This window comes from Gobio gobio (genome assembly GCF_949357685.1).
Source record: "Gobio gobio genome assembly, chromosome: 13".
NCBI lineage: Eukaryota > Metazoa > Chordata > Actinopteri > Cypriniformes > Gobionidae > Gobio > Gobio gobio.
Window position 1 is genome coordinate 6,521,237 of NC_137106.1, and position 12,500 is coordinate 6,533,736.

The 12,500-nt window shown below is 39.2% G+C and overlaps 1 protein-coding gene across 1 annotated transcript in view; it reads right to left on the reverse strand.

Annotated features, from left to right (window-relative positions):
- plcb1 (phospholipase C beta 1) overlaps positions 1 to 12,500 on the reverse strand; it is a gene marked incomplete at both ends in the record, with an annotated part of 146,587 nt that overhangs the window by 28,341 nt on the left and 105,746 nt on the right. Inside the window, 6 exons of the mRNA XM_079833982.1 lie at positions 1,417 to 1,532; positions 3,896 to 4,000; positions 7,593 to 7,692; positions 7,763 to 7,927; positions 11,593 to 11,747; positions 11,820 to 11,944. Of these exons, the coding sequence (XP_079690108.1) occupies positions 1,417 to 1,532; positions 3,896 to 4,000; positions 7,593 to 7,692; positions 7,763 to 7,927; positions 11,593 to 11,747; positions 11,820 to 11,944 (766 nt within the window). The remainder of the gene's footprint in view (positions 1 to 1,416; positions 1,533 to 3,895; positions 4,001 to 7,592; positions 7,693 to 7,762; positions 7,928 to 11,592; positions 11,748 to 11,819; positions 11,945 to 12,500) is intronic.

Here is a 12,500-nt window from a genome sequence, read left to right on the forward strand (position 1 = left end):
CTTGCCAACACATTTTCATTGTGATGCACCCGTGCTGCAAAATGGTGAGCACAGGTGACAAAAGTCAAACACAATTAAAGCACAGATGTCACCACTTGAACACAACAACTCAAAATTGATCACACTTGTGGCTAATGATGTGAGGGAACATATACAGTAAGCCAGTTCAGAGAGCACTGGTTTGTGAGGCCCTACAATGGATAGAAATCTGAGAGGAAGAGTTCGTGTGAGAGGAGGTCAAGGTGGTCGAGGTGATCAGCGAAGACAAAGAACAGTAATATCTGATGAAATCAGAGCTACTGTAATTGACCATGTTCTTGTCCATGGTATGAGCATGAGGGAGGCTGGACAAAGGGTACAACCAAACATCAGTAGATTCACTGTGTCCACCATAATCCGAAGATTTAGAGAAGAGAACAGGTAATTACCTTTTTTTGACATTATAGTACAGTATGTAAATGTTGACAGCAATTACTGTATGACATACTATATACTGTACCACAGTATACTGTAAGTAAATATATGTTTCAGTACATCACTGTACCGATATACTGTAGTATTGTAATGGAGGGTTGGTCTAACTGTTCGTAGGCCAAGTATTCCATGTATATTTTTGTACTTTATTTTCACATGGGCTTACTGTACACAAGTGGCAAACGCATAAGATTTCTGTTTTGATTTTTGTCCAAGTGCTAAATGCACAGTTTTTTTTGTTTGTTTTGCAACATGCATTTAGCCTACAGTGAACAATAAACATTTATTTCTCCAGCTTCATGTCCTGAGCATTGTTTTCTATTTTTCTACGTAGTGTTTAGTGACTGTTCAGTAGTGTTTGATTGACGCGGGACACGATTTGACAACATAGTTCAGTTTTGAGCACAGATTGAACTGTTTTGAGGTGAAAGTTTGGTTTTGAAAGAAGAGTCTGAGGTTTTGTGAATGTAGCTTGAAAATTGGGTTTTGTGTTCACAATTTAGAGAAAAGGAGAGCAGCTTTCAAGAAATGTGTCTTAGCAATCGAGAAAAACTGTAATGGTGATAACACAACGAAACCAAATTGTGCCGACATAATTTCTGGTCATGCTGTCAGTCAAAGAAATGATGAACACCAATGAAATATTAATAACGGATTATGTTTTTAATATTAGTCAGTGTATTGTTTTCCTGTGGGCTTTTTGTTTTTCTATGCATTTTTTCAGAGAATTTGTTTGTTTTTGGCAAATATTTTTGACAAATATTTTTGACAGATAAATACCTTAACCAAGTTTAGTGTTTTATTCTTCCCTCATTTTTAAAATATTTTCCTCATATTTCGATGGTTTACTCGAATTTGTAGGGTCAAAATTTGAAACATCCCCCAAAATGATGCCCTTCAACAGTCAGGTGTGTAGATTTGGAGCTGAATGTGAATCTGAACCTCTTTGGTGTCTTTCTCCTCTTCTCCTTCCTCTAAAGTGAGGGCCGCCAGCTGTTTGGATCTCTGCTCCATTAGGTTGACGTATCTGATGGGGTTGGACAGCGCTTCAATGACATCTGTTCAGCACAGAAACACCGTCAGTCACGTCAAAAACTCACAAATCTGCCTTCATCATCATGCATCTGTGCTTTAGACACTATGGGCCTTTCAAACCTTTGAAAAAATATCCAAAATAATAGTCATAGAAACTAGATTTGATATATGACATTATGTTTCGCCTCTTTTAAAGGCCTTCATCTTGCTGTGACATTTTGCTCATATATCTGAAGTTTCATTATAGCTAGAAATCCTTAATTAAGAGACAATCCATGGCATTTTATGGGTCATTTCATCTTTTAAAAAAGGCCAAACATCATCTTAGTTTCAACATTTACTTAATAAAAAAGTCTCTGATAATTAGTAAGAAAATAAAAGTTTTGACATACACTATATTGCCAAAAGTTTTGGGACGCCTGGCTTTACATGCACATGAACTTCAATGACATCTCATTCTTAATCTGTAGGGTTTAATATGGAGTCGGCCCAGCCTTTGCAGCTTTAACAGCTCCAACTCTTCTAGAAAGGCTTTCCTCAAGGTTTAGGAGTGTGTTTATGTGGATTTCTGACCATTCTTCTAGAAGAGCATTTGTGAGGTCAGGCACTGATGTTGGACGAGAAGGCCAGTCGCTCTCAGTCTCCGCTCTAATTCATCCCAAAGGTGTTCAATCGGGTTGAGGTCAGGACTCTGTGCAGGACAGTCCAGTTCCTCCACACCAAACTCGCTCATCCATGTCTTTATGGAGCAACGCTTTGTGCACTGGAGCGCAGTCATGCTGGGACAGGAAGGGGCCGTCCCCAAACTGTTCCCACAAAGTTGGGAGCATGAAATTGTCCAAAATGTCTTGGTGTGCTGAAGCATTAAGAGTTCCTTTCATTGGAACTAAGGGGCCAAACGATAACAACGTTTGGTTGTTTTCCATGCTTGTGTTGACATTTCTGCCATTATAACTGAGGGGATTATAATCAGAGCAAGGTTAAATTTAAAATAAAAATGTTTAAATGTAAAACATTTTTCTCCTGGTCCTTATTTTAAATAGGTCATAAAAAATATCAATAATTATCGATATCGACCAAAATTAAACACTTATATCGTGAAACAGTTTTCAGCCATATCGCCCAGCCCTAGCCCAACCCCATGAAAAACAACCCCACCCCATAATCCCCCCTCCACCAAACTTTACACTTAGCACAATGCAGTCAGGAAAGTCCCGTTCTCCTGGCAACCGCCAAACCCAGACTCGTCCATGGGATTGGCAGACAGAGAAGCGTGATTGGTCACTCAGAGAACACATCTCTCTGCTCTAGAGTCCAGTGGCGGCGCGCTTTACCCCACTGCATCCCACGCTTTGCATTGCACTTGGTGATGTAAGGCTTGGATGAGCTGCTCGGCCATGGAAACCCATTCCATGAAGCTCTACACACTGTTCTTGAGCTCATCTGAAGGACACAGAAGTTTGGAGGTCTTGAAGTTGGCGACTTCTGTGACCCTCAGCATGCGCTGACCCCGCTCTGTGATTTTACTTCGTGGCTGAGTTGCTGTTGATCCCAATCGCTTCCACTTTGTTATAACACCACTAACAGTTGAGTGTGGAATATTTAGTAGTGAGGAAATGTCCCGAATGGACTTAAGGTACCACGCTTGAGTTCTCTGAGCTCCTGAGAGAGACCCATTCTCTCACTAATGTGTGTAGAAGCGTCTGCAGGCCTAGTGCTTGATTTATACACCTGTGGCCATGAAGTGATTGAACACCTGAACTCAATGATTTGGAGGGGCGTCCCAATACTTTTGGCAATATAGTGTAATATTTTCATATTAAACAAGTGATGCCAAATTTTAGCTTTAAAAAGGCAAGGTCACTGTTTTTATGTGGCTTTAATTAGGCAATTTTTCCTTTAGTTAAACAAAGGAACAAATCTTGTGTCTTAAGATCGTCCCATCATTATTTGCATCTGTCAGGAAAACAAGTCGAAACAAACGTGTGAAACGCTGCTGAGAAGGTCAGTGTTGCTGTTCCCCCGAGGTGTAACACTTTTTAACTGAAGGAGCATTCTGGGTAGTGGAGACGTGAATCGTTCCCACAATCCCTCATCTCATAGTTTCGTATGCAAATGAGGACCATGAGTGTTTGTAAAAACCACCGCTGAGATGAAGCTCCTCACGAATAGCACAGTGAAGGTATCAGACGGTCATAATTCACACCGAATATATTTGTCACATGTTGTAAATAATGCAAAGAAGCTCCATTTTCTTCATGCAAAGTATAATTTCTTGATTGTGATCCAGCTTGTGAGATTCACTCATGTTTACCATGTTATTCATATGGACTCCACAGTAGTACTTTTAGCAGATCCTAAAAATGATTTGGTAATAATCTCTTACCAGCGAATGTATCCGGTACGTAGTCTTTCACCTCGATATACACGAATATAGCAGGAAGAGTTAGAGCTTGATTCTTTTCATTTCTCAAACCGATGTAACGATAACCTGTCAAAATATGAGAAAATTATGGTTTAATACAATGCATTTCCATGCTGCATCCTTAAAAGTATCTAAATTAATTCATTACTAATAATGTTTTAAAGTATTTTTTCAAGGGGGGGGGGGGGGGTAATGCTATTTCATGCATGCTGAGTTTTTTTACACAGTTAAAGGGGGGGATGAAACACTCAAGTTTCAGTCAATCTCATGTCTATCTTGAGTACCTATAGAGTAGTATTGTATCCTTCATATCTCCGAAAAGTCTTTAGTTTTATTATATTTATAAAAGAAAGATACGCTGTACCGAATCTTTCCGGGAAAAAAACAAGCTATTGCGTTGAGAGCTGAGAAAGCTGTGACATCCTTAAACGTGGAAAAAACGTTATCATAAATAAACCATGGAGATCAATCAGATTTAGCCATACATTTATAATGTAGAATCAGATCTAGAGGCTGAAACTGAACAGGAGAAGCAGCAGCGACTACAGCAGGATGTCTCTATGGTATGTACTGTAACTGTAACTTAAATACTTGCTTAGCGGCTTGTCATGCGCGAGTTTTGCAACATTTGTGTGTGTTTACTCGTGGTTTATGAGGACATCATTTGGTTTATGGACTATTGTATGTGATTTAATGTTAGCAGTAGCAAGCGGAACGGTTTTGCACGTCAGACTAGAGCATGTTTACATAGAAAAACAAAGGAATAGTAGCGCATTTGAATGAAGCTTCGGAGTGTGTTGTGTTGAATCATGATTCGGATAGCGTGTCAAACTGCCTGAAATCCCGTGACTTTGGCGCTCCGAGGCGCTGATTCGATACACTGATTCGATACGCTCTGAAGCTTCATGAAGCAGTGTTTTGAAATCGACCATCACTATACAAGTCGTTATTTAGTTTTTTTTGGCACACCAAAAATATTCTCGTCACTTTATAATATTAATATTGAACCACATGGACTGATTTAAATATGTTTTTAGTACATTAATGGATCTTGAGAGAGGAAATGTCATTGCTGGCTATGCAGGCCTCACTGAGCCGTCGGATTTCAACACAAATATCTTCATTTGTGTTCTGAAGATGAACGGAGGTCTTACAGGTGTGGAACGGCATGAGGGTGAGGAAATATGACATTATTTTAATTTTTGGGTGAACTAACCCATTAAACAGCGTTCTGAACGCGGCGCAGCGCGGCACTGTTTGAGAGGGGTCCCGTTTCACTGTTGCACTGTAGTGAGGACACATTACAGCGGAGAATACAAACAACACGTGGTTTCTGCGTGGAACGGCGTGATGACTTTAAAAACACTCACCAACTCACCCTCATCATAGCACAGATATAGACCGGAGCGAGAGCGTTTCAAGTTTTTAAGGACATATTTTATATCCTCTAGTGCTCTAAACATGAACCAGCAGCGTGTATGCACACATATTTCATCACATCTTCTTCAAATGAAATATATGTGCAAACAAGGACACTGATATTACAGCCGTACGTCTGATCACGACCGCGATGACACGAAGGGTTATTCTGCTACACTGAAGACAATGATGTAGACCGAAAATTAAAAGAAGAATGGGCAAAAGAACTGCTTTATTATTTCTGTGTTAAACTGACGTGTGTCGTTTGTTCAGAGACTGTAGTGCTCTTAAATTTATTGAAAATATCCTTAGACCTTTTAAATGGTCTTCTGTGTTTCTCCCTCGTTTTGGCCGTTTGTTATTATATGGGGTTAGATTTTTTAAATGCTTAAAGGATCACGCCGACTTTTTGAGACTAAGTCCACACATACCATTCTCATCTCTGTGCCATAACTCTGTCTGACGCACCACCGCTAGCCTAGCTTAGCACAAAGACTGGAGGTAAATGGCTCCAGCTAGCCGACTGCTCAATAAGAGACAAAATAACGCCAACATTTTCCGTACCATGAGTGCAGCGGCGGAACGATATTACACAGCGCCTGAAAATAGGCTAACTTTCGTCAACATAACCAATGTGACAACCTGCTTACACAGAAAGAGCTGGGGACTATTTTCAGGTGCTGTGTAATATCATTGCGCCGCTGCACTCATGGTACGGCTCTTGATTATTACGCAGGAATGAGAGTATAGTTCCTAGCCATATCGCTCTAGAAAATCACGTTTCATTTTCAGTTGGTCTTAGTACACGATATACACACATCACAACATGTAAACAGGAAAATGTTGGCGTTATTTTGTCTCTTATTGAGCAGTCGGCTAGCTGGAGCCATTTACCTCCAGTCTTTGTGCTAAGCTAGGCTAGCTGGAGCCATTTACCTCCAGTCTTTGTGCTAAGCTAGGCTAGCTAGAGCCATTTACCTCCAGTCTTTGTGCTAAGCTAGGCTAGCTAGAGCCATTTACCTCCAGTCTTTGTGCTAAGCTAGGCTAGCGGTGGTGCGTCAGACAGAGTTATGGCACGGAGATGAGAATGGCGTGTGTGGACTAACTCTGGGTGATACGGCGAATAAAGTCCCAATAAGTCGGCGTGTTCCTTTAAGGTGCCCTCAACTCAACTCTTTTTTTTAACATATTTTAATATTCATGTGTCTGTAATTTGAGACCCTTTTTTGCAGGTCTGTGTTTTATTGGTTGTTTCCCACAGCATGATTTTGTGTGGTTTTGCAAACCTGTATTAACTCTAGTGTAGAATTTTACAATATTCACTCGTCATGACAGTAAATTAAGTTAATCCAGTCAATCTACTGCAGTATTTCCTCTCTCAATCAGTAGAAAATGTGTTTAACACCCAGTCATGCATAAGGGAAAAAATACCGTCTTATACCGCAAAACCGGTATAATTTAGAAAAATACGTCATATACATTTTTGGTCATACCGTCCAGCACTACATTGTCCTATTTGCCAAGTTCAAGGGTCTATAAAAAAGACTGGTACTGTACAAAAAGTGTTCAAAATGTGGCTTTAGTTAGGACAGTATGTCATATCTCAAGGCTTACGGTCTGCTTTAACGCATACTCTGTGGCGGCCGAGAAACCACACCCCGAAATGGGCTGATGGTGCAATAGGGGGCTCAGTGTGCATTGTCCTATACGCAAAGTTTAACGGTTTCTCGTGCACACTCGAAAGTGTATATATTACTTGCGAAGGTCTTTTTAGAGGTTCTGTAATACGGTGCTAAGAATAACGTGAGAAGAACCCCAAAACATTTGCATAATGTCTGACAATCCCTAAAGAATCACTAAACATCTGCCATGAAAACACACTTCATGTGTGATACATTTATTTTCAGTAAATTCTTCATTTTCTATTGTAGAAAACTAAACAGGGGTCTTTTTTTCCACACTTCCATACTGAATCTCAGTTATGGTAATGGGTGTTTGGTTTCCGACATGTGGCGTAAGCGGTCGACCAATCACAACACACTGGGCCTTCTGACCAATCAGATCAGAGCAGGCTCTCAGAAAGGCGGGGTTTAGAGAGACTGAATCTTCGAATGAACCGTTTCAGACACTGTGAGAAAAGTGCTGATGCTGCAATGGATATTATAAGACATGTTAAACTAGATAAAAAAAAATTAGGACATTAAAATAGAATAATAGGGGCACTTTCAGAGAGTCTCACCTGGACGAATGGCTGAGACGGGAATGATCCGATGTCCGATGAACTTCCCGCCCTCCTCAAACACGGCTATCCTCAGGGAAGCGAGGGTGGGCAACACAACCTGAGCGACAAACAACACGTTATTTATTTCCTGCACTCCAGCCATCTGATGAGAACAACAGGAATCATACTTTTTTGAAGACGATGGGCTCCTCGTCCCACACAGGGTTGATGGCGTTGCTTTGGGATGTTTTTGTCTTGAAAGCTTTTCGTCTCGTGTCAACTGGAAGTCCAAACATGTCAATCTCCACATAAACGCCCACCTTCTTGTCAGTCAGAAACTGTCCTGATATGATCTAGTGGAAGAGACAGAGATTTTTCTTGCACAAAAACAACTTTGGCCATCAAAACGCAATATATTAACACTAAATACATCAAATAAAACGGAAATGAGTGCCCTTACCACACACCTCCCATTTTGGCAAGTGGGGCATAAATGACAAACCCAAAATAAAAAGGTAGGTGCTCATAAGTCATTCTGAATAGACACATAACCAACACACATTGAGAAAGCTGATACTTGGGAGTTTACAATTCAAGAATTACTCAGACTGTTATTAATATGGAGATATACACCGATCAGGCATAACATTATGACCGGTGAAGTGAATAGCACTGATGATCTCTTCATCACCTGTTAGTGGGTGGGATATATTAGGCTGCAAGTGAACATTTTGTCCTCAAAGTTGATGTGTTAGAAGCAGGAAAAATGGGCAAGCGTAAGGATTTGAGTGAGTTTGACAAAGGCCAAATTGTGACGGTTAGACGACTGGGTCAGAGCATCTCCAAAACTGCAGCTCTTGTGGGGTGTTCCCGGTCTGCAGTGGTCAGTCTCTATCAAAAGTGCTCCAAGGAAGGAACAGGCCTGATCGGTGTATAAGCTCAAACATAAAAACAAAAATATATATTAAGAATATATTTTTTAAATGTATAAAAATATGATTTGTCTGTTGTAGAAACTTCAGCCATCATTAGCTCAGAACGAGGAAGTGTACAGGACAGCGTCATCCAGAATTATGCCACGTAAGATGATTGACAGCTCTAGAGTGAATGAACGCTTGATTAGTCATAACTGACGCAAATCAGGAACAAGAGCGACAGAGCTCGCTGTGAACGCTCTTCAGATCGCATAATTCAGTGGAAATTAACCCTTTCATGCATGAATTATGGAAAACATTATCTAGATTTTTTTAAGATTCTCTTTATTACTCTAATATGATGCTAAAAATTGAAATCCATTTTCATTTTTACAAAATTCAGTTTTATTTAAATATTATTTAACTGTCCAAGTATGTGGACTCCATGCAACAAAGGCGTAAAATGGGACAAAAAGCCACAGATGACAATATGGAATATTGTGCTTTTATTATGTCATTTTATGCTATGCATAACAGCTCAGATATTTAAACATTAATATTACAATATAACAACGATAAAACACATAGTGTAGGAACTATAATGCTAGTTACATATATAATAGCAATATGGGCTGGGCTTTGCTGGCACACACTCCTCATCAGTGCGGTCACTGTCACGCACACACACACACACACACACGAGCACACACGCGCACGCACGCACGCACGCACGCACGCACGCACGCACACACACACACACACACACACACACACACACACACACACACACACACACAGAGTCCTCTGGGATATTCTCTGCTATTCTGAACTGAGTGCTTGACCTGTACTGTCCCTGTTTGGTAGGCAAAATGCAAATTTGTCTTGGTGTGTATGTGTAAAGTTGCCATTTAATGCCATATGTCATTTTTAATGGTTATTTATGTTGATTTATTTGTTAAATGTCTTTTTTTAGTACAGTATAAGACAGTTCAAAACATATTTGCAAAAACAGAACACATATACTAGCAGGTTACAGAAATCAGACTTTATGCAATCTGACTCCACTGTTGCATGACGTCCACATACATGGACAGTTAGTTTTTGGTGTATAAAAACAACATTTTACTCTAAATTTTAGTTTTTAAAATACTAACATATTCATCATACTTTACTGTACATACTAATATTTTTTTTTAGCTCAATTGACCTCCTTATGTAAAAGTTTTTCACAGATATGCCTGGGACATTTGGCACATGGCTATCGCTGTCAACCATCTTGGATTAATGATGTCATCAAGCAATGAATATTTGGGATTCAAGACAGTAGCCACTGTTAAAATATTGCTGTCAATCTACTGACACTGCCCTCAAGTGGTTTGGAGAGAATTACTGAGATTAATGAACCCTAAATGCAGTTAAATTAACTGTCCCCAAATGTGGACACCACATTTGAAAGGGTTAATAGAAATGATATTCTGAATGATGAAATATTTTGAAAATGTGAGAATAAATCAGTATTTCTCCAAATATGCGCACTTTTGGACTAAGAGCCCTAACGGACTCTGTCTATGTGAACACAAATAACGTCACTGCAACCTAGTGTTATCATAAGCAGTGTTCAAATATCGAAGCTGGGGTCTTTAATCTGTCTGATGATACTCAGTGTGTCCAGATCAAGTAAGAGTGGGAGGTTTTAACCAGTGGCGCAAAAAGTGTGTATGCGCTATATGCGGCGCATAGGGGCGCGCACCTTGGGGGCGCCAAAATGATGGTGTGAAAAAATCTTTTTTTTGTGGTATTTTCTATATGTAGCTGCTGTTGTGCGTTTCTAAATAATTTCTGTATTTCCTCAATATTATATAACATTTTAGAGGACTAACAGGCTAGAGTAGGCGCCCTCATAAGATTCCATAATTCCGGTGGCAAGCCAAAAAGTGTTCATATACGCTCGGGCAAGCGTCTGATTGCGCACTGACACATCAAAAGCGTGCGATTTGACAGCAAAACTTACCACAAAAATGTGCGTTCTTATAAGGTGCGCTTTGGGGTCAAGGAAAACACGCGTTTCCGATGCGGGTTTTTATATCAAAGCGCACGTCCTCAACGCGTGATTTGCTATTTAAAAAACCGACGTGGGTTTTCCGTGACCCGTTAAGAACGTGCGCTTATATGGTAAATCGAGGACGCGCGCTATGAGTCTGACAAAACGCACGCTTTTAACGTGTAGGCTAAGCAGGTAAACCAAACAGGCAGTGCAAACTTGTGTTTGAAGGATCCAAACAAACTAATGAACGTGCTCTTTCCTTGGTGTTCTCAAAATTGCATGCTTACTTTTTAGGGCACACCTCTTATAAAGTAAAGTTACATATTGTTGACCATCTTTTTAAGTCATTACACTATTTACCATGATACACTATGAATGTTATAAGAATTCAATAAAATCAGTATCAACAAAATCCATCTTACCATTTATTAAAATCCACTTACACTGTAATTACAATTGCCTAAATAATGTCATGGGATTTTTAGATTTATGTTCTAAATATAATATTTTAATTATAGAAATATGAAATTATTCCAGGCATATGACTCTATAAAACTGCCAGTATATTTGGCAGTGTGAGTTGATTCTAGAATCATTCAACTGTTCTAACCGACTGTTCAAAAACTGAATTATTCGAGAACGAAACCTATACTTTTTTGTACTATTTTTGTTGGAAAAATAGAGCAAAACTGTAAAAAATGACAACTTGTTGTTTATTGAACTGTTGTATAAAATTAATATCGCATTTTGCAATTGTGCTGATATAGGCTACTCTGGAAAATAGCACTCTTGCTCGTATGATATTGCTTAACTCCTAATTTCCTCTTTAATTACTTTCAAACGAATGTTTATTTTTATGTTCGTTATTAGCCTATTAATAACTATTTGTAATTGGCAAGATTGTTGCTGCATACCCCTCTGGCACTGGGTAGTTGCGGCCCTGGTTTTAACCTGCTTTTAATCTGGAGCCGTGGAGGATCTTTGTACGTAAAGCGGTTAAGGTTTTGGCAACAGTCTGATGTTCCAGTTAAAACAAAGCCATACGTCTAGTAAGTCTGACCTTCACTGATAAGGTATTGGCTACGATCCCATCCACTGTGCTTTCTGTGAAGGGGTCAAAGTTCTTGTCCGGTCGCCTCATGAACTCTGGTTTGAGCCTGTAGCCACTCTTCCCGTTGTACTCGTACATGCCGAGGTTCAGCTGCATGGACAGATCTGAGAGAGCAAAAACGGTTGACATTTCATATGACAGTGCAGTCATGTTTTAATAAGTGTTGATCAGCTCACCGATGGTCTGGAAGTTGAGCGCGACCAGCTGACAGCCGGCGTTCCAGAACACCTGCGGCATGTAGTTGGAGGAATCCACACGGGTGCCTTTAGGATAGATTCGGCTCAGCTGAAACTTGTTGTATCTGCATGTAGAGTTAAGGGACTGACGTGATGAAGGCCAGCGATAAATCAAGAGATCATTCAACACCAGTACACACAGCCCAAAAACACGTCTGTGTGAAATAATCAAAAAACGTGAAATACGAAAGAAATTACATTGGCTGTGATTTTGCATGAGAAATAAGCACATCTGGATTTTATATATATTATATATTACATATTTAGTCTGGGATATATTATGTAAGATGTGTATTTTGAAAGTTGTTAACACTTTTATTCAGTAATTAAAAATACAAATAAACTGAAATAAGTTTAGGTTGAAGTCCTAAAATTGCTGAAACTGAAATAAAAACAAATTAAAGCTATATAGAAATATATAGAAAACATTCTCATTAAATCGATCATTAAAAATGGACATTAAATTGATCAAAAGTGTTTACATTGTTGCAAATTAAGGCTTTTTAAATACAATAATGAAAAAAAAGTGAAATAATAATAAATATATATGAAAAAATTATAAAATAAATGTGAAATAATAAGAATAACATATACTGTATATATATATAAATCATGTTTTTA